General features: G+C 31.0%; 2 protein-coding genes across 9 annotated transcripts in view; one reads left to right on the plus strand and one right to left on the minus strand.

Annotated features, from left to right (window-relative positions):
* LOC106056458 (intermembrane lipid transfer protein VPS13D-like) overlaps window positions 1-4444 on the plus strand; it is a 75351-nt gene extending 70907 nt beyond the window's left edge. For all 8 annotated transcript variants that reach the window (XM_056031567.1, XM_056031569.1, XM_056031570.1 and 5 more), the window contains 2 exons: window positions 161-273; window positions 604-4444. In XM_056031567.1, coding sequence (XP_055887542.1) covers window positions 161-273; window positions 604-693 — 203 coding nt within the window. In that variant the 3' untranslated portion in view covers window positions 694-4444. The remainder of the gene's footprint in view (window positions 1-160; window positions 274-603) is intronic.
* Window positions 3947-20996, minus strand: LOC106056457 (TPR repeat-containing protein DDB_G0287407-like). Its single transcript, XM_013213222.2, has 18 exons — window positions 20653-20996; window positions 19943-20191; window positions 18481-18665; window positions 18259-18369; window positions 17638-17755; window positions 17308-17403; window positions 16613-16733; window positions 16288-16410; window positions 16002-16037; window positions 15164-15279; window positions 14461-14566; window positions 14012-14139; window positions 12360-12563; window positions 11528-11743; window positions 10746-10940; window positions 10201-10349; window positions 8376-8451; window positions 3947-7593 (listed from the first exon to the last, which is right to left on the minus strand). Exons 1-18 carry the CDS (start codon window positions 20794-20796, stop codon window positions 7243-7245), a joined length of 2724 nt encoding a protein of 907 aa, XP_013068676.2. The 5' UTR covers window positions 20797-20996; the 3' UTR covers window positions 3947-7242.
* Window positions 20997-22759: the final 1763 nt, after the last annotated feature.

A 22759-nucleotide genomic window follows, 5' to 3' on the forward strand; every position in this document is an offset into this window, starting at 1 on the left:
TTCCTTCTACCTCTTTCATTCCTCTGTGCATCATCTTTCTGATCCACAACCTTTGCTGATATTTGTATTTTTAAATTAGTCTTCAAATAAAGGCATATAACATTTAGATTGAAAATGTTGTATCAAGATTTGTAATACTTGTGTACATTGTTATTGTCAGATTACAAATATTATGTGGAGCTGACTCGTAAAACCAACACCAGCTCTGATGTAGCAGCAACAAGTCTCAATAAACCAAGGGTGCGCTGTGATAAAGACATATTAGCCAAGAAGGTTTGTTATAGTTTAATAAAAGAATTTATGAATATATTGAACATTTAATTGTAGCCACTTAATAGGTCAGTGGTAGAAAAACAGGATGCTTGAACTTTTGAGTACTAAATCCTAATTAAGCTGATAATAATCTTTATCTAAGTTTCCTGAACTTTCATATGCTTACACAGAATTGTTTGGATGATATTAATAAAGAAAGATAGAGTTAAATGGGGAAACACATCTTCATAATGTTGGAATCTGTAGAATTGACATTTATTTCAACTATTTAGGGTTTTCAGATGTTGATATGGAAATTAATATTCAACATTATACATTTCTATTTTCTAGGTGGCTGAGGAAATTAAGTATGCCAAGAACTTGTATGATGAAAGAGCTCAGACCCTGGAGTTGGAAGATTCGTCTGATGAAGGAGATTGAGTGTGATACAATGACAAATAGTTTCATCATGATTCTGTTATTTCAGTGCAGGAATCAATTTGATGACAATTATTACCCATATAAAAGTATTTTAAAAACTGGATATCATCAAATAATTTAACTGCTTGCAGCAGCCAGTCAATCAATGCTGACATATCATTGGTCCCGCACTACTTCCTTGTTGGGATACAACTCCTGTGATAATTCATTCAGTTGAAGACTATTTTGTGCAATTCTTGTATCACATAAAGTCAATCTTGCAGCTCTTTGTAAACTCAAACTTATTGATATCTTGGTAGTTATGCTGTAAATAGATTTCCCTCCTTACTATACAAATACATGCATATTAAAACTTGAACTGTTTGTACAAATGCAACTCCAAAATGTAAATCAATGAGAGACAGATTTGTATTTAATGCTTACCAACCTCTATTGTTGTTGCAAACTCCATGTATATAGACAAGTAGAGTATCTTGTTGTATGTTTTATATATAAATAAAACTAGATCCTCCCTGAGTCTACTTTAAAGCAAATGTCATTCCATGTTATCTATACAATTCATTGTAGTTCTACTAACTGGCCATTTAGAAAACACAAGTGGGCTGGTCATAGTATATATTTATAATGGAATATTTCTTTATGGTCAGTGTGTTTGATGCTGAAGAGAACTGTTTGCATATCCATGTTCCAGTTTTTTGGATTGTTTTGCTTTTTTTTTCAATATTAGAAAAAACTGGAGTGCCATTGAATGTATTTTTGATATCAAATGTTTTATGAAATATTGGCAATACAAATTGGATAACTAATACAAACCATCCAATAAAAGCTATTTTGAAAACAAAATTCTTGGAATTTTCACATATGTTAACCATCTTCAAATGTTTAACTTTTGTATTTATTACAAGATTTGATCTTTGTTCAATTAATTCACAGTTTCTAAACTTCATGTTGTTGTTTTGTTCTGAGATTTTTCAAGGCAAAAACCTATAAGAGGGAGAAATATAAAGTTGCAACTCAATAATGTTTCATAGACAAAGCACATTTCAGTCAATAAAAAATACAAGCTAGATCTATTTCTGTTTATATTAGCATGCAGTTTTAGAGAGGTAATAGCTTGGTCATCGTTATTTTCCATCAATCTTATCTCAGCGTGGACTACAAGATGTTTTTGTAGGTTATACCCAGCTATGATCAACTAGATAACAAGATCTTTTTTTCAGTAACTACAATGAGTTGTAGCAGTAATTCTTTTAGTTACCTTATATTACTTGAGTAACAGTTCTTAAGAATGACTATTTGGGATTACACTTTGCAAAATGTCATTAATTAAGAGGCATACATTGGGTTTGTTTGATTATGAATTGTAATATTTTTTTTAGTTCACATAAATTCCAATGAAAAATTAGCTTTGATGTACAAAGTTTTTGATTGACTAGCTCAAGAAAAGAATAGGCTGAAATTAGTTTAACACACACACAGCCATTTGTTGGCTTGAATAGTTCTCTTTTATTAAGTTGTTAGGTTTTTTTATGCTTAGTTTTGTCTATAACCAAGTTAAAGTGACAGATACAAACTGTTTTTTATTCAGTTGTTTTTGTATAGTGCAGCCACATGTTTATAGCATTGCCCAGAGTGCTATGATCCAATTTCTTTTGTGGAACAGTGGGGCAATGCTGATGAGAAAGTTACCCTGCTACCTTTAGGCACTTAGCAAACACAGGTCTGTCTTCTTGAGTTAGGATTTGAACTCAAGCCCCCTTGATAGTAGCCAAGGCGTATTAGCCACTCAGCCATACAACCCTTTGAACTTAGTAGTACCTTCAAGTACGTTGTAACTTAATGTTTTCTCACTTTTCAAATTGAAACCAAAATTATTATTATTTTTTTAAAAATAACTTTACTGATGTGTTTCATGTTTGAAAAATCTGAAGAACATTTTTGAGATCTGACAGATATATCTCATCCACATTCCCTGATCATGCACCAAGCCAATTGATGAAGTTCCTTTGCAGGTTTATGACTCAAAAACAAAACTATACAGATGAATTGATTCACCTTTAAATCTTCAGAAATAGAAAAGCCTTTGGAAACAAAGCCCTGAACAATTTTGTTCATTTCCTTTGGATTCTGCATGCCCCTGACTCAAGGTTCAAATTTATAATAATAATTTAATCTGTTGGTTGTTTCTTATGCAATTGATTCTTTCAAATACATAGAAACAGAATAATTGACTTTTTTTTTTACCACATAATATTTTGTATTTTAGTTTCAAGTGAACGTGTAAACTTTGATGTTATTTATTACTTTTGCTGAAACCTTTCATTTTGTTGTTTGTTTTCACACCAGTATTTCTAAGTCCTCAGTCTTCATCTGCCAAAACTGTTTTTTTTTTTTTTAAATTTATGTTTGTATTGGATATTTGTATTAATTTACAGTGTTTTAGTTAGCTAATTGACAAAATCAGATGGAAAAATATTGTAAATGTCCTAATAATTGATGCTATAGTTTTTTAGAATTGTAACAAAGTTTTGAATTATTTATGTGAACCTTAGAAGACCTGTTTTTTTTACTTTGGTTTTATTGGAAAGTTTTTTTTTTACTTATTCCGAGGGTTTGAACTTATCTGCACATGTATTAACAGCTGTTTATAATTTCCCACTTATATCTAGCTTTTATTAAATTTGTATGCATAAATAAAATGTCTCAATAGAAACAAATAATTTGAAACAAATACTATCAGATTTACATGAAATTTAAAGTAGAATCCAAATTAGTCAGTTTAGAAAAATAAAATTGTGTTTATTATGTTTAAAAAATCCAAATAATTTAGGACAGTATTTATTTTCATTCCATGGTTGATTGCAGAGAATTCATAATTCTGAATCTCTATTTTATTTTCTCTATTAAAAAATGTTTCTTGTTCTTTGACAAATTTTCTTTTTATGCATAATATAAATGTGTCAATCTGTGAATAGAATGTATATTTTCTATAGCAAAAATTCTTCCAGTTTTTTATTTGGCTATTGTTTATTAAATGCACAAGTCTAGCACCATGATGTCTCTAGTTTTAATTTGAATTTAAAACTTCACATTTCAATGTAAGCCTTACAGATGTCCTGACAATGAAATGTCAATAAATCTTGTTTTTATGCAATGTGAAGCATGCAAAACTCAAGTCAGTAAATTAAAACATAAAGAATTTAAAAAAAAAACAACAGTACATAAACTAAAGGCACAAGGTAAACAAAAATAATTTTTGTTTCCCATGAATCTAAAATCTCTCAGATTAGCATTCACATCTCTCTCTAGGGCTTCATTCTCTCTCTCAAATAGCTTGAAAATTGAAGTTGTGCTTCTATGACAAAAATGCTTGGCTTCATCAGTTCAAGTTGTGACACAGGATTTTGAATTAGGGTTTCTCAAAATGACCTTGTTCTGAAATCTTCATCTTGAGATAAAAGTAAAATTAAAGGGCATTGTGATAGTGACAAGTCACCGTTATTTCAAAACTATTTTCAACTGCTAAGACCTGACAGAGATCCTCTTCAGTAGTACCCATTGATGAAATGTTATAGATTCTAGTTGAATGTTTCTTTCTTTTTAACTTTTATCTTATCATTATCTTTTTTAATTAGCTAATTTGATGCTGGTATTCAGGATTGCTTTAACAAAGATTGACAAACTGAATGCCACTCTTCAGGGTAAATAATCCATCATTTATGTACACGTTTTTTTTTATCATTCACATATTTTAAATTAAAAAAAAAATAATAGTGACAATTAAAACATAATATTTTTTAAAAATATTAATTAATTTTGTGTACTTGTAATGATTATTCTAAACTATCAATGCAGAGATGAGGTATTTCAGAGCTATTTAAGGAATAAATAGTCTGTAGTTATGTACATGTTTAACAATAGTCTCTGAAATATTAATTCCTGAAAATCAGAGCTGACTGTTTCTGCTCTAATCAAATGTTTGAAGGTATTTTTGTTTCAGCTAAAGAAAGTAATATTACTGTATATAATCTACATGTTGATTAATTGATTGAGATAATTTACCTGAACTTTTTTAATACTGTTTTTTAACTGTTGATTGTTTTAATGTTGATATAGAATGTTTTGGTGTTACACTCTGTGCTGGGAATTTTATATTATTAAATTTAGAATGAGCTATCTGTGCACCCATGTATCTTTAAATGCAGTGGTTCATAAACCTAATAGTAGTGACCGACTCACTGAAATGTTAATTACCACAGTGGGCCACGTTGATTTAGAGGCTAATGAGGAAGACTGTTCATAGTTTGCCTGTACTGTTTTTGCACAGGGTTTTATGTTGAAGGTACAGCAGCAACAAATAGTTTGATGTTAATTTGGTGTGTCCACAGATTTAGTACAAATAAAAACAAAGGTTTTCAAAAAAAAGATCTCATTAGTGGCTTGTTTGTTTTGTACTTTGTTTTGTGGCATTGCTAGCATGTCTGACATCTTTCTCTTGTACACAAACTCAGCAAGCAGGAGTTTCTCTAAGTAACAAGCAGGAGTTTCTCTAAGTAACAAGCAGACTCAGCAAGCAGGAGTTTCTCTAAGTAACAAGCAGATCCAGCAAGCAGGAGTTTCTCTAAGTAACAAGCAGACTCAGCAACAGGAGTTTCTCTAAGTAACAAGCAGACTCAACAAGCAGGAGTTTCTCTAAGTAACAAGCAGACTCAGCAGAAGTAAAACATGCTACAACAAAATCACTTTTATAGGGCATGAGAAATGGGTTGACTCAAAATAACCAGATGATGATCATTTAAATCAGGTAAAGTCAATTATTATGTAGTTTTTTTTATATTACTTTACTATTTGTGAGAGAGGGGGTACCATATATTTTCACGTCATTTAAAGAGAAAGAAGAATTCATACAACATTCAATAATTTAAATAAAAATCCAAAACAAAAATTCTGTAAAAAAAAAACATTTTAATATTTGTTCAGGTTGTAGCAAAAAGATTTGTATTTTTAAGCAAAAATAAAAGTATAAAATAAATGCTCTATTGCTAAAAATAAATGTGTTAAATAACAAAGTGCAATGTGCAAGTTAAAAATATACATTTCTTTTCAGATCTGATGAATTTTAAATTAATAAAAAACATCACATTAAAACAAATCATTTTGTATATAAAATGTTTTATATTTTCTGCAGGATCCATTAGCAGCTAATCTGGAGTCCAGTTTTATTTTCAGTAGGGTTAAAAATACACTGAGGATAGTCTGTCTAATCATGAGGCACCATAAAATTAGGATTGCAACAAAGACACAACTTGAGATCCTGATATTTAGGAGAGTCAGATCTGGACTCTAAAAACAATGCAGGAACATTAACTTGCAAAATTGATGTCTCAGAAAAAAAGAGAAATATATAAAAGATTGTTGGTACTATACCACTTAGCAGAAACAAAAGAATGGACGGGTCTGTCATTGAATGAAATTCTATCCAAGGCAAAAGACAGAGGAATGGAGAAAGATGGTCAATTGATCTAGTGTAGTGCCCCTATGATTCAACAGACTTAGGGATAATGAAAGGTGAAATGATATAGATAATAAAGTAACAATTATTGGATATTTTTAATACCAAGCCAACAAACTAAACAAATGTTTGAACTTATACTGTTGATAAGCTCCGCTGGTAAGTAAGAAAGTACACATTTTTCTTAAGAACAGTCATAATAAGATAAATGATTTAACATATGTAAATATGTAAAAAAAAAATATTTGTTTTGGTAATATAACAGGAAAGACACTTTTATCTTATTTTTATTGCATGAGTGTTTTAAAAATCTGACCATAGAAAACAAACAAAACAATATAACAACAACATAACAAATTAGAGTGAAATAACTACATCTTTTGATGCATTCAACTTTTTTTTTTATATTTTGTTTCCATAGAAAAGAAAAAGGCAGTTTACGGAAGTCAAATAACATTAAAAATAAACAAGTTTCAGTCTGAACAAGAGCCTGAGAATGGCAGAAAATAACAGAAGGAAATGGTTCAATCCCTGATTGTCAAGTAAAGTGAAAAGTGTAACTAGAAATTAAAACATAAAAACATTTTACAAGTAAAATAAAAAATAATAATTTCTATTACATATAAAAAAAAAAGAGTACAATTGAGCAGTTTAAAAAGCTATTAAAAAATAAATATATAAATGAACAGAACCCTGCCAAGTTACCAACAATTAAAAAACAGAATCACACTAGTATTAATTATTGGTAGTAAAAAATAGATAAAATAAAAAAGAGCATAATATGCAACAATAATTTGATAGCCTGCCACATTCTTTAAATTTTATTTTGACCAGTAATAATAATATTAAAGTGATTCATCAGAATTATAGAATCATAAAACTTTAAAGCTTTTGTAACAATATCAGTTTAAATTGATTTGACCTTTTTTTAAACTCTAGAAATAGCAGTTCATATAAAAGCTAATAAGTAATATCGACTTAGTTTTCTTTCAGAGGTAGAAGACTTGGTGGTAGTTAAAATAATTGTTGTAAATGTACTAAACATTGAAGCGAGCGCATAAGTTGTGGCCAAAGTTGTTACAAGTATTACAGATTTGACCAGGTGTTGGAACCAGGGGACCAGTTTTGAGATTAATGTCGACTATGAAGTTGCAGAGAACACACTTAACTTTGCCTGGTCCTTTGCCATCGGCATGTCTTGAGCAGGCCCGTGCAGGTGTAGCCCCAGGTCCCATGTTTGTTAGTCCACCACACACAACACAGCAGGATTTGTTGCTCCAGTTACAGGCTGGATTCCATCCCCGGGTAGCTGTCGCACACATGTGGCACAACATGATGGGAGCTGTGGATGGGATGTTTTCTGATGCTATCATGTTGCATCTTACATTCTGTGGAGTAAAGAAACCAGAGATAGTGTATAATTACAGTTTTTAGGGCTGCAGTTTTTTTTGGGTGGAAGAGCATGATTCCCCTTAACTGAAATGAATAAAGAAGAATATATTAACATAATTATTTCTTCATTGATTTTCTAAAAAAAACTAGTCAATTAGGAATTTTTTAGCTTCAAGGGTCATTCCGGCAGGGAATTGATTGACTGAACTAACTTGGAAACTCAATTAAGAACAATTTAAAATTCTAATTAATAAGACTGACAAGATGAACTACTAAATTCTAAGTGTACAAGTGTTTGTTTTTGTTTGTAATGTCTGTAAAGAACATAAAAGAATAGAATTGTAAGTTGTTGGGTTTGTATTTGTTTTTTTTTTGCAATACAGAACTTAGAAGGGAGAGAAAATGTTTCCTTTTTTACTGTTTGCAAGAAACTCAACAGAAGGTTTATAAGTATTCAAAGTGTAGTGTCAAGTTTACTATCAATATATCTAGAAATAGGGAATTCACAAATGATAAGTTATAATACGATAATGTATCAATTTGTTAAATGTTGCAATGACTTAAAAAATGTCGCTATAAGGAGAATGTCAAATTTAAATTTTGACATTTTCTGAAAGCCAATTAAATTTTGTTTCTGTTTTAAGTTTTTTATTGTAATTAATCTTCCAAATATATTTGCAATTTTTTTTATTATATAAACACGGTAGGTCCTATCTTTTAGTGCTTCATCAAACTGATTTTTTTTAGGAAAAGGTGATTTTATCAGAGAGCATCTTACCTTTAAGAAACTGCTTCGTTGGAATGGAAAGATGTAGAAATAGGAATCAGGATCCTGCTGTAAGAAATCCAGCAATCTATGGACAAAAAAAACAACACAAATTTTATTTGCCTTAATTTGATTTACAAAAAGACAATCATTTGTTCCACAGTATCTGCTTTTAAGCTAAGTTTAAAATGTTCATTTCATAATTACAGTACAAAGACATTTATAAAGTTTAAAATGTTCATGATTACCTGACATTTATAAAGTTTAAAATGTTCATGATTACCTGACATTTATAAAGTTTAAAATGTTCATGATTACCTGACATTTATAAAGTTTAAAATGTTCATGATTACCTGACATTTATAAAGTTTAAAATGTTCATGATTACAGTACAAAGACATTTATAAAGTTTAAAATGTTCATGATTACAGTATAAAGACATTTATAAAGTTTAAAATGTTCATGTTCATGATTACAGTACAAAGATATTTATAAAGTTTAAAATGTTCATGATTACAGTACAAAGACATTTATAAAGTTTAAAATGTTCATGTTCATGATTACAGTACAAAGATATTTATAAAGTTTAAAATGTTCATGATTACAGTAGAATGACATTTATAAAGTTTAAAATGTTCATGTTCATGATTACAGTACAAAGATATTTATAAAGTTTAAAATGTTCATGTTCATGATTACAGTACAAAGACATTTATAAATTTTAAAATGTTCATGATTACAGTACAAAGACATTTATAAAGTTTAAAATGTTCATGTTCATGATTACAGTACAAAGATATTTATAAAGTTTAAAATGTTCATGATTACAGTACAATGACATTTATAAAGTTTAAAATGTTCATGATTACAGTACAAAGACATTTATAAAGTTTAAAATGTTCATGTTCATGATTACAGTACAAAGACATTTATAAATTTTAAAATGTTCATGTTCATGATTACAGTATAAAGACATTTATAAAGTTTAAAATGTTCATGATTACAGTACGAAGACATTTATAAAGTTTAAAATGTTCATGATTACAGTACAAAGACATTTATAAAGTTTAAAATGTTAATGATTACAGTACAAAGATATTTATAAAGTTTAAAATGTTCATGATTACAGTACAATGACATTTATAAAGTTTAAAATGTTCATGATTACAGTACAAAGACATTTATAAAGTTTAAAATGTTCATGTTCATGATTACAGTACAAAGACATTTATAAAGTTTAAAATGTTCATGATTACAGTATAAAGACATTTATAAAGGTTTAAAATGTTCATGATTACAGTACAAAGACATTTATAAAGTTTTAAATGTTCATGATTACAGTACAAAAAAAAACATTTTCCAAATGTATGATTTGAAATAGGAAAAGTAAAAGAGGCAAGTATTAAATGGCTTATCTTTAGATCAGAGCTAGAGAGGAGGATCCTAGCAATGGAATTGAGATGCTACAGAAGGATCCTAGGTATCACATGTAAAGACCTCATCACAGAGATTAGCGACAGGGTTACTATAGCGATTGGATCCCACAATGACCTGCTAACTATTGTAAAAAAAACACAGGCTAAAACTCTATGGCCATATTACAAGGTCGTTTGGACTCGCAAGACCTTCCTTCAGGGAAAAGTACCAGGAAAAAGAAGAAGAGGCAGACAACATAAAAGAATGAATGGGCCTGCCATTGAAAGAGGTTCTATCCAAGGCAAAAGACAGAGGAATGGAGAAAGACAGTCTAACAGAGAGACAGGTGAAGGTGATATTTAGATTGCCCTAGAGTGATCTTACATCTATTTAAAATTAGAAAAAAAAAAAAAAGACTAACCTTGCTTGCAACATGGCAGACTCCAAGTGATATGGTAGGTGGTAACACTTAGTTCTAGCATCCTCACACCAGAACTGATAGAAGTCAGCCAGAGTGGTGTGCCATTGTGCTGCTTCCATTCTATCAGCTAACAAATGATTTCTAACAGCCTGAAGAAATCATTACACAGAAAGAAATAAAACTGTTACATGATAACTTATTTTCCAAATTTTGTCTATTTATCTAACTGGATATTTGATTAATTATTTGACTCTTCAAACTACAATTTTGGTCAGTGAAAATAACATCTGGTTTAAAAAGAAAAAGATGCTTTAAATATATATAAAAAAGGAGAAAACAATGATCATATTTTTCAATTACAACAAAAACTAATTCTGATGTTGAAAACACATTTTTTTGGCACAATATATATACAGAATAGTCAAAGTCTTTCTATACAAACACTAAACACATACTGAACACAATGGCTCTTTTTAAAGACAAATATTTGATGTTCAATTATAACACCAAGATAAACTAATTGGAACATGGAAACCAAGGTTTACCGTCAGCACAGGTTGGTGGGCAAAGGCCAACAAGTTTTCTGAGTGGCCTGAGACTCGAAGATAAGGTTTCAAGGCTCGCCTTGCTTTGGCCCAATACATTGGGGCCAGTTCTTCTTTAGACTGTATATTTCCCAGGATTTTCAATATGTGGTCTAGAGGCAGGCCATGTTTTGAGCAGGCTGTCAAACACAGTACCTGTTGATATTAGAATCACTTAATTTTAAGTAATTCAGATGATTAATATCAGGGCTGGACTTAGACTTGATAAGGCCCTAAGCTATTTGTGATATGGGACCCCTTGGAATCTTTCCAATTTCTTTAAATTGATTGCAACTATCCCTGGAAAGTTTTTTTTTGGAGATTCTAGCAAGTGGGGCACCTAAGCTGTAGCTTATGTAGGTCCTGATTATTATAAGCAATTATATGGGCAAGTGTCAATACAATATAAAATCTCAAGCTTTAAATAACTTCCCTCCTCCAGGTTTTGTTTGTCATAGCAATGGCTTTTAAAATCTTTTTTAAGGTTGCAAGCAACAAATGTTAATCATAATTATTTCCTTAAGATGATTTGTACAATATTTTTATGTTCTAACCTAAACCTAGAGCAGGACAGCTGGGAAGGAGGGCAATAGGGGTTCTAATTCTAAACTTATATCTTAACAGTCTGAAACATAGCTAATGAGCAATTCTTCAAAGCTGTTTTATTACAAATTATGGTTACCATAAGACATAATTATCTTCTTTTTTTAAACATCTGTACCACAGAAGAAAATGTCTCCTACCTTTTTAATGATTTCATTCTCATCATCTTCATGAGTCAATCTGTCAATAACCTGTGACAAGAAGTCAGACATATTGTCTGGAAAGTTGTCGATCTTAGAGTCCATTAAGCGAAAATCACCAAACACTCGCAGCTCTTCAGTCATCAACATGACCCACAATGGGTTGTCTGCCTTGGTGTTCATAATAATCTTGTTGAGCTGGGTTGGGTCAAGTCTCTGAACAAGAAACCATCAAATCAAATTTATTTTCTACACTAAATATGCAAAGTGGATGCTTGAAAGTTTCCTTTGAGAACTTAATGTCACTATGGCAGGTGAATGGAAGTTCATCAGTTTCTGTAACCAATGGCTTGCATGGACTCAACCCTACCAGCCTTGGGCCCCTGAAACTAACTCTATTTCTGATCTCCTGGGGCCACATCTACTTTTTATACTATCTTTCAAGCTTTAATACAAATACGGTAATGATTTTTCTTATCAATAGGTCTCTTTTAAAATCAAAGTAAAAACATTCTTTTTAATAAAATTATGACTCCTAAAAGTCTAAATCTAAATGGATTTTATGGTGATGCCAGGGCCAAATTTGACACCTAGTCCCCCCTGGTCTAACTCTACAAGATACTGTGTTATGGTGTTGATTATTATAGAATGTTTGCATATCATATCTAAGTAATAGAATGAAATTCACATGCAAATCTTGAGGTAAAGAAATTGAACAATTTTATAGGAATTTCAAAACTAACCTAATTCATTGGTTTATGGCAATGCTCTAAGATAGTTTCCACACAGACACATGGTGAAAAAAAAAACACCAAATAATTTATGTTCTTACTTTATTAAACTGGGCCAGATATCTAACAGCCAAGGTGGACAGATCTTCTGGAGACATGGACTGTAAGGTCATCTTATATGTTGGATACTCATATAGTCTAGCTGTTGTAGGTGGATGCAGGTCAGTGCTTACTATGCAGCGTATGTTGTTGGGAAAAGAGGGAGGTAACCAAAACAAGTGTTTGTAGATGTCACTGGTGTCTAGCTTTAACAAAAAAAGTATCTATGTGTAAAGATATTTAAAATGTATCAACTTTTAACGTGTAAATTAAAATCTAAATTAATAATACAAAAATGGTTTTTAATACAACATTGTTTCAGATAAGATGGAACATTCAACGAAGAATGAAAAACAAAGTGAATACAATGTATAAGACTATGGTTTCTAAGAATCTAATCCACCAAAACCATAATATTGATAAAATAAGGAAAAAAGCTGTCACGTGATAACCATTGATGATTAAAATTAGATCTTAATTTTTATAGACGAGATAGAGAAGCACGTGACTCAATGTTGTTTGTTTACAATTCATGAATGAGGTCCATTGAACAATCATATTGAAAATCCTAACAATTATTCAAATTGTATGCACAGAGCATGACATTCACAAAACCAAGATCTTTGACATCTGTGGAAATAAAGTTCTCCATCCCCTCACTGATTCACCAACCAGATTTGTTTTGGTTACTATGTCTGCACATTATTTTTCTAAACTCTTGGATCTAACCTTTCCATTTTGTCTTACTTTATAGAAAAAGGATCTATTTTTTTTTTACAAAGCTTATATCAACTCTGGTCAAAAATTTGTACATGTTATTTCTCTGACACCCAATCTTGAATCAGCTGAAATTGTGCACATTTTCTTTTACCTAACAACACAAAAACCAATAAAACAATTAACCAATTAGTTAATCAACTATTGGTAATTAATACTTTGTTTGGTATATCAAACAAAGGAAAGAAATAGTACTTAAATGAAGTGGTCTATAAACTGAATTAGTCCCCTTTATAGGTCGCCACTTTAACAAAACAATGGATAACTATACAACTTTCTCTAGTCATAAGCACCTCACTAGCAGAGTGGTTAGGATATCAGAATGAGGAGATGTGTGCTATGAATTCAGGACATTCCCTTTTTTTTTTTATAATAATAATAATAATAATAATAATCTTTATTATCCGTAAGGAAATTTGTCTTACAATTTGTGCATTACACAAATGCTTTTAAAAATTGATTATGGTAAAATTCACCCAGATCTCCCTTTCTCCCCCCTCCCCCTTTCCTCAACTGGTCCAGAAAGTGATAGGATCATAGTATATTGACAAAGCTTAAAGCATGAAATAGTACTAAACAAAAACAATTAGTAAAAATATTTAGAAACGTACAGATTTATTGTTATTTGTCTAGATCTATTACAAATTTAATTACATGGCTGATCCAAACTAATTGATACAATTACACTTCGTATACAATAATATGTGACTTGTGATCCAGAAACCTAAATGAAATTAAATATACATACACAGCATTAAGTGTTAAAGAGTTTTGGATAATAGGGTTTTTCTTTGAATCTGAAAATTAAGGGAGATTTTTATTTGACTGAATATACATTTTAAATGCTTTAAACACAATTGTGGAAATTAGTTCTTACTTCACTTGCTCCATCTATAATGACAATAAGTTTCTGATCTTTTTTCTTTCTGTAACTGACGAGCGCTTCTTTAAGCAGTGACTGAAGATCTTCGATGCTGTCACTATTTAACACAATTTTCTGATCATCTAAAAATGATGAAAATATTTTTTTAATTAATGTAAAAAAAAAAAGACAAAGGTTACTACAGTTGAGTTATGAACATTGTTTTAGAAACTACATAAAATTTTAACTTTTCAACTTGTCAATTTTATAGAGATCTAGATAAATACATTTGAATACACCCAGCTGTAATGGGTACCTGAGATTAGTTGGGGAAAAGTAAAGGTAGATGGTCATTGCGCTGGCCACATGACACTCTCATTAACCATGGGCTTCAAAAACAGATGAACTTTAAAACATGCCTGATAGATCGCAAGGTCTGAAAAGGAAACTTTTTAGATAGATACCTGTTGGTTCTGGCAAAAGTGTTTGCAATAAACGCTTTAGTAGACAATCAACTTGTATACTTGTTGGAGTGCTGCCCACAATGTGATAAAATATATTGGAACCAGTCTAGAATGAAAGAATCAATGATGTTCATTTCTTTTTTACTTTAATGATTTATGTGTGTGTTTATATATTAACTTACAGCTGGTAGTAACAATTACATTAAATAATTTATTGTTTTAAATAGAATTGCACAATTAAAAAAAAGATAAATTAGATTTTTTCAAGTGACATTTAGACACACAAAACAATAGAACATTTCTTAATGGATCAGCTAAAATGATATTGTAAGGATTTTAAATAAAACTACATTTAAATTTATTACAGTATCAAATATATTTGTTAGATGCAAGCTATTAAATAATGATGAGTTAAACGTAACCTTATTATAATAATAAAATCATTCAGCTAACTTAATGCTTATCTGGGCCTGTCTTTGGAAAGAGGTTTTATTTGGGTCTCAAACGTGTGTCTCTGTCAATGCCTATGTCTGCATTAGATGTGGTAAAATATGCAAGTGCAACTGGGTCTGCATGGTCATGTGAAACACTGCACTCATTTTTAATTTTCAGAATCAAAGACTCACTCAATGCTGCATATTTTTACTATTACATCACTTTTATATTTGGTGAACTAGAGATGAAGTTAAACAACAATATATACCTTAACTGTGTCTAAAATAAGTTTACATAACAAAGTTGTTTTGCCCCATCCACTTGGACCTTCTAGGACTAACAGGCTCACATCAGTGTCTTCTACTTCCCAATCAGCTTGCCATCCTGACAACACAGAATCAATAGTGACATTTTTAAAATAATCTATACATCAATGACAAATGTGAAGCTAAGAGTCCAAGTATTCTTTAATTGTGTTTAAGACAACTTGATTTAAATAAACTCTGCCAGAAACCTAATAAACTGACACCAGTCACTTTATGGTTTGCTTGACTAAAGTCATAATGCAACAACAGTGGAATATTTATCAAACAAATATCTCAAGACTTATTACATTTCTTTAAAAACTGAATTTCATTAAAGCCTAATATCTAAAAATAAAACTGTTGTTGGCTTTGGTTTTGATACTATCTATAAATAAAACTGACAGAAAATCATTGTCTCAAATAAATTCAAATGAAAACTATCTTTCTGAAACTTAAAAATATTTGAGTTATATTGCAAAAATCAATTTTCTATAAACTAAAACCATTCTTCAACAATTAAGAAACTCTTCTGACATATAAATTTTAGGAACTCCCATAATCACATGGTTGAAAGAATACAAAAAATTTTTTTTTAATCTTGGAAGATGATCAATGAGGAAATGTAATAAGTAGGCCTAGTAACTCTTTACGTTATTTGACCACATGGTGACTAAAGCTTGAGAGTGACTTTTGCTAATCCTGCATTGGTGGTGTTTTTTTTTAACTGCTAACTAATGAACAGGTATTCAATTAAGCAATGTTCTACAGTACTTTGTTTATATTTTTAAAAAATGTACTTACTGACATTGCTGTCAGGATTATGATCTTCATCTAGGACTAGAAAAAAAAAAAACAATACTTTGATACATACAATACATAACCATTTAACATTAATAACTAATTAATACAGATTTATTTAGTACTATTTTGTGGCTTGGATCTAAGTATATTTGGCTTTTAGACCAACATATAATGTGCTCACAATTTAGAGGAATCTAAGGAAACTAAATAGAAATATTTATGAGTAATGTATATTTATCCAATTGTTTCTTTCAAGTATTAAATGATATCACAATCTGTTCCTCACCAGTCTTTTCCAGATGTGTGGATTGTCCACTCTCTATGTACTCTTGAAGATTTTGTAAATCTGTTTGTCTACCAATGAAGTCTTTTGACTTGTCCAAAATAAACATCCATTGAAGATCTTGTTCTAGGAAAACAAAAGACATATTCTTAACACTTGCAATAAGAATCTTAGTGAGACATGCTTTTTTTTTTCATTAGTGTGTATAGTCAAATGTGTTAGTAAATGTTCAAAATAACTTAAACAGAATCCAAAATACAGAGCAGGGAATTAAAAATACTTTGAATAAATATGACAAGATTTGACTACTTTCAAAACCTTCTACAACCTTGCTTGTTAGCATCCACCTCAGTTTCTGCAATATTGGACACAGGATATGTTTTCTCAATAGCATTTTTCAAGAAGTTTAGAACCAAGTCAGCAAATGTGTCTAAACCAGAGAGTTCTACCTGTGAAAACATTGAAATTAAAGTTAAAATAATATAAATCGAGTAATTTCATTTTTTAAAAGCATGAAGTATATAAGGTTTCAAAAATTGTGTTGTCTTTAGATACTGACACAACTGACATAAATAGTTTATGAAAACATTGTAGACAAAGAAACCTTTTGACTATTTACCTAACAAAAACATTTTCTTCTATATAATCCATCACACTAAACACTGCAACATGATTTGCAAAGAGTGTGTCTTGGGGAGAAAATCTCATAAAAATCTGCTAATTGTACACACAATTTTCACACAAATGACTTTGTGATTTACATACAACCAAACAATAAACTAAAGTAAAATGGTTCAATGTCAAAGTGACTGATGTATTGGTCACTTGGTTATATAGATCAAAATTCTATATAAATCTTAATTTGAAAGTTTTGTTGGTAATCAAACAATAATAGATGTTTCTTGGCCAATATATTTTATAGATGTTTTCCATGTTGTTTCAGAATGAATTTTTTCACTAAATGACAGATTTTGTATGTCATACAGTGTCACAGAGATATATAAATAACAAAAGCATTAACACCTGCTCTCTTCCTGTAGTGTTATTGATCTGCTTGAAGCTACAGTTGTATGGGAAAACTTGATTTGGAAACCTGCTGCACAGTTTACTTCGTAACATCTAGAAAATAAAAGCAAAAATCCATTTTATAATTTTTTTTTTTAAAGAACCCAGTTTAATCCTCATTTTAACGTGCTGAATCTATTAGCATTTTTTTAATCAATCATTTTAAAGTTTTCTAAGTATTAAGATAAAACTTTTAATGTGAGTGAAAATTTGCTATTTTGCTAAGATAATCATTAAAACAACTCTAGTCTCACAAATAAATTTGTGCTAGAAAGTTAATATACTGACTTTGAGATGACATTTGGCAACTGGTTCAGCATCAATAAACCTAGAAATATGAGCTTGTGGTATATCATTACAAACAGAACTGTTCCTCATGAAAAAAGCGGCATTAGGATTTGCCTCCCTGAAACATGAATAGTATATTTTCAAATTTAAGCTAGTTGACAAAATAATAACAATAGAGCTTCTGAAATTTTCCACAACAATATTTTAAAAATTTAACAGGATAAATGTATTATTTGAGTATTCTGTCGTCAATGTTAGTAATGTTCCTTTTGTTGTTAGCTGCTGGCATTACCCAAAATGGTGCCCGAATAAATGTCATTGAAGTTTATGGCCCAAATTATTTGTTTGTCTTTGATCTTATCAAGTATAATTAACAAGATAATTCTTTTTAGACTTTAATGCTTAGTTCATTATTATAATTCTTTTAACCATATTTGTAGCAAAAAAAAGTTATTGATCACAATTTATATATGTCAATTTTTGCCATGGTAAACGCTTTTTTCTTCATGAATAATTATATGATTTAAGCTTATGTCTCCTAGCCACAACAAATTTGCATCTAATGGGGTCTTATATTTGTGTTTTTCAGTTTCAGCACTCAAGGCACTTTGTTCTTCTTACCTGTAGGCACCATAAAGAACCTCCATAAATGTTATGGATGCTCCTTCCACCCATTGATATTTTTCTTTTGCTTCTTCTGGAGTTTCTTTCACAGAAGGAATCCAACCATACCTGCAAACAATTAAAAAATCCTGATAAAGAATCACTGCTGGCTACGCAAAGATTATATTAACTGACTAATAGGTTTAGCAATTGTTTATTATACAAATAGGTCATGCTTACCGTTCTCCTACAAGGTTGATAAAAAAAGGCAGATTTTTGTTTGTCTTGCGGCATCTCTCAAGTTCATCCAAACAGACTAGAATCGTCTCAGCTGTTGAAGTATCTTTTGGGATTCCCCATCTTAAGTCACATTCAACCAATTTTAAACCTCGACCTTGACACCATTCTCTCAGCTCAGGAAAAACCTTTAAAAAAAGTGAACAACCTTGTCACATAAGTGTCTTTAAGTATAGAGTTATACAATTTTTTTTTTGACTTACTGGTAAAATGTATCATAATTATGGCTAAAAAAAGATTGCAAAACATAGCATATTAATTAAAAAAAAAAGTAATGATAATACTTAAAAAAAAATTTTAAACAATTACTCACAAATATTTCATAAATAAAAAGGCAAACTAATCTAAAAAGGTTTGTACAGATAGTCTTAATGTTTTCTTAAATGTAATAATGCATGTGGTTTGCCTAAGCTTAATGAATAGGAGAATAAATGATCCTCAAACCATAAGCTTTGAGGCAAAATAGATGAATCCAAGAAGTACAAAGATCCCTGAAGAACATTTCCATGATCAATTCACTAAGGTATTAGGACATTTCATCATTATAGATGCACTAATGAGTGTGGCCAGTAGTGGCCACCTTGCAATTGATTTTGCACTTACAGGGAGTAAGGTCTGAAGATAAGCAACAGAATCACATCATGCTTTAAATAAAACAGGTTTTGAATTCCCTGCAGCACAGCATTAAAGTAGTCATTGAGTATAAATGCCAGAGTAAATTACTTTGTTGACCTGACAATTAAATATGGTATGAATCTTTACAGATGTAGAGACTCTTGTAGGGTTAGAGTAAATAGGTAAGCAGGGATCTAGTACCAATCTTATGGATATTTCATACTGAGTTTTATAAGATTTTCTCATTGACAGTGACACTTTGGAAACTATCTTGAAATATGGAGAGTTTCAGAAATGAAGTTCCTGAAAGTTTAAAAATTGGACTAGACAGGAACAGGAGGGGGGGGGTGAGAAAGAAGAGTTGGGATGCTGGTTGAGTGCAGTGTTTCAGGTAGCCATGCCAACCCAGTTGCCACCTGTAAAATTTTCTACATTTCATGCAGCCTAGACAAGGCCATTATCTGCAGAGGGTCTATTTAAGTTTTCTTTAGATTTTCTGTGTCAGTCTTCTACAATGGCTTCTCTGGACCTGAAATGTGTGTGCTGTGGCCTTACAGTGCTTTACAAAACCTACGGAATTCAAGATGTCTAATCACCAACACATATCATACACAACTGTTTTCATGCATAGTATTATGTTGTTAAACATCAATTGTTAAGTCTGACGTTTCACTTGTTATGACTGCATTATTAAATACCCTGATAAATATACAGACTGTCACAGCCTAATTTCTTTGTGTTCTATTTATTCAATCACTCTGCTAATCTACTGATTGTGTTGTCATTTTACCTTTTTCACAAGCACTTCTCTTTCATTGAAAAAGTCAGTGAATGTGGAGGACACAAAGACTCTGATAATATTCCAGTCAATATCAGTTTTTGTGTCCTCAGTCAGTGGCTGTAATTCTGAGTTAGAATCTTGACACTGTTTCTCAACATCCCTCCATAATCTTTGAACTTCATTTTTTACACTCTCCTCAAAATCTTTGTCCTCCTCAATGGCATAAGCATGAGTGAGCGGCTTTATTTTATCTGTAGGCTGTGGAATAAAGAATTCAAGAATTTTGTATGATAAAATAAGAAGCAAATTTTGCAACAGCTAAACTTTAATCTTTATAGAAAAGAAACAGTTTGAGAATAATTTAACCTTTTGTTAGCTGAGTAAATGTGGCCATATTTCACACATCTGGGTTTAAAACTATGAAGTAAAACAAAGAACTTAAAACAATTCTTCCTTGCTTTCTTGGGTAACCTTTAACAGTTCAATTTTGTAATGACCGTTTGTACAAGTTTGGTATAAATTATTTCTATTAATATATTCCAGTAGGGCCTACTTCAAAATAAAAAACACAACCCTGGCTCAAGATTTTAGATTTTACCCTCACAAAGGAGATACAAGACACTGATTACAAAAATAAACAGACACAAAAACTCCTCTGTTCCCCTGACAATCAAATAATTAATTCTAGAATTCTAACGTTAACTTAACGTTAAACTTACCGGTACCGGCGTCTCCTTCTGCTTCTCTGGTTCAGCCTCCTGAGCCTGAGGCTGAGGAGGCTCCTCGATCTCTGGTTCAGTTTCAATTTCATGTTTTTTTCTTTTATCACATGTTAAGCATGATTGATAAATTTTTCGATACATTATTAATCTAAACTTTCATATATATATATATATATATCTAAACTACATAGGAGCAGATATAGACTATAGAGTCCACACTCACACTGACCACACTCTCGCATTTAGGCCTACATTTACATCATCGAAAATGTTTATTTGTTGTGTATAGATACGAAGCAAAGCATTAAGCAGTCAACATTTTAATAATTTCTTTTAGCAAAAGATTTCCACATTTTATTAGATGACCTAGATCTCGATCTAAAGTATATTTTTATAGGGTGTGGCTTACGGTTTCTGGTCTCATAGATCTATATGTAGTCTAGATCTAGGGCCTATAATGTAATAGGATTTTTTGTGTAATTTATGAACGATAGGGTTGAATGGAGTTAGATCTATTATTAACATTCTTTAGGCCTACTTCTGAATGAATAGGCTCAAAATGACTGAATGCTTGAGGAACATGGGATGGAGAAAATGTTCACGGCAATACAAAAGAAAACGACTTGTTGAAAGATTTCATAGATAGATCTATAAGACCGACTTGCAAGACTTGTCAACGGCCATGCGAAATACAAAGTACATTTAGGTCATGCGATTCTTTCTTCTCTTATAACTACACTGCTGGATTCATCTATTGGCAGGATAGGGGCCTACTAAATGCTTATTAGATATTTCATATGAGAATAAATTAAGGGCTACACGTACCTTTCTTATTATCTTATAAGTGAGTTTGTGTGCATTATAAATAATATCTTATAAGTGTGTGCATTATAAATAATATAAAATAAAAGACATTAAAAGTATTGCTAACATTTCTAAAATTCGCCCCATCCGCAAATACGACTATATCCATCTATCTAAACATAAATATTGGCCTAAATGTCAGTCATGTGTCTGTATGTTTGCATAGCAGGGACGGGACCGATATCACGTGGAGGCCCCAGGGAAGAATTTGTCTGGATGATCTTACTTTTTTTTTTCAAAAGCTTTAATATAAATCAACTTATTATTAACAAATATTAATATCTAATAACATGCCATATTATAGGCCAAGAAGAAAGAGAGCGTGGTTAATTAAATTAGATTTTCCTTTGTTTTAAAAAATAAAATTAATTCATATGCATATTTTAGTAACAGAAATGTAACTTTTTAGGGTTTGCGCAATGTAGTAAATCCGGAGAATATTAAAAGAATACGAGTACGCTATAAGCGGACATTTATTAACCACGACAGAGTTATCAACCTTAATAGTTAAAGAAGGCCTAAGCTATTATCGGCCTATAGGCCTATATACTTTTGGCAAAAATCTATATCCACGGGGAGGGGAACGAACGTGAAAGGACATCAACTAGTGTGTTAAGTGAAGCCTCTCAGTCGATGTGCAGCAGAAGTTGTTACAGTAGATTTGAATGCATTCCTTTCTTTACTTAAGTTATGAAAAGGTTTATTGAGGATGAAAAGGCTAAATAAACGTGATTTCTGCAGACTGGATGCTTTAAGCTGATGTGTTTAAAACGCACAGTCTACATAACTTTAAAACGAGATAAGCTTTAAGTTAAATAAAAATATTTAGGCTACTGATAACAAAAATAGTTTTGTGACTGCATCTGTTAATAGTTTACTTAGATTTAAGTTTAAGTAGTCGATAGGCCTATATAGTCTTCTCAAGAGTAGGCCTATTGTAAATAAAAGTTAAAGCTAGGTTTGCTTTACCAAAAAAAGTGTTTACAACTTCTTGTACACAATGAGCCAGCATATTTCGTTTTGGGCTTCCATTGATGATTTAACAACGGACTCAACGGGGTCGCCGACAAGTTTGTGTAAAACAAATTCCCCTATTCTTGTTAATTCCATGTTTAGTATGAGAGAACAGGAGCCGTATATTAAATATGCGGTATGGCCGATCGGGGGAGGGCGAATTTTAGTAGAAAAAACGCCCAATTTGTAAGCCTATACGAATTCTTTACGTATGATAATAATTTAA

The sequence above is a fragment of the Biomphalaria glabrata genome, chromosome 6, assembly GCF_947242115.1.
Source record: "Biomphalaria glabrata chromosome 6, xgBioGlab47.1, whole genome shotgun sequence".
NCBI lineage: Eukaryota > Metazoa > Mollusca > Gastropoda > Planorbidae > Biomphalaria > Biomphalaria glabrata.

What these genes read in the sequence shown, in the direction of transcription:
- LOC106056457 (XM_013213222.2), bottom strand. Translation starts at nt 20,796, where the DNA reads ATGTATCGAAAAATTTATCAATCATGCTTAACATGTGATAAAAGAAAA. An exon ending in TTATTTTAGACACAGTTAAG is followed by an intron (nt 14,567 to 15,163) that starts GTATATATTGTT and finishes CTTTCATTCTAG; the next exon opens with ACTGGTTCCAATATATTTTA. An exon ending in AGAATGAAATCATTAAAAAG is followed by an intron (nt 10,941 to 11,527) that starts GTAGGAGACATT and finishes TAATATCAACAG; the next exon opens with GTACTGTGTTTGACAGCCTG.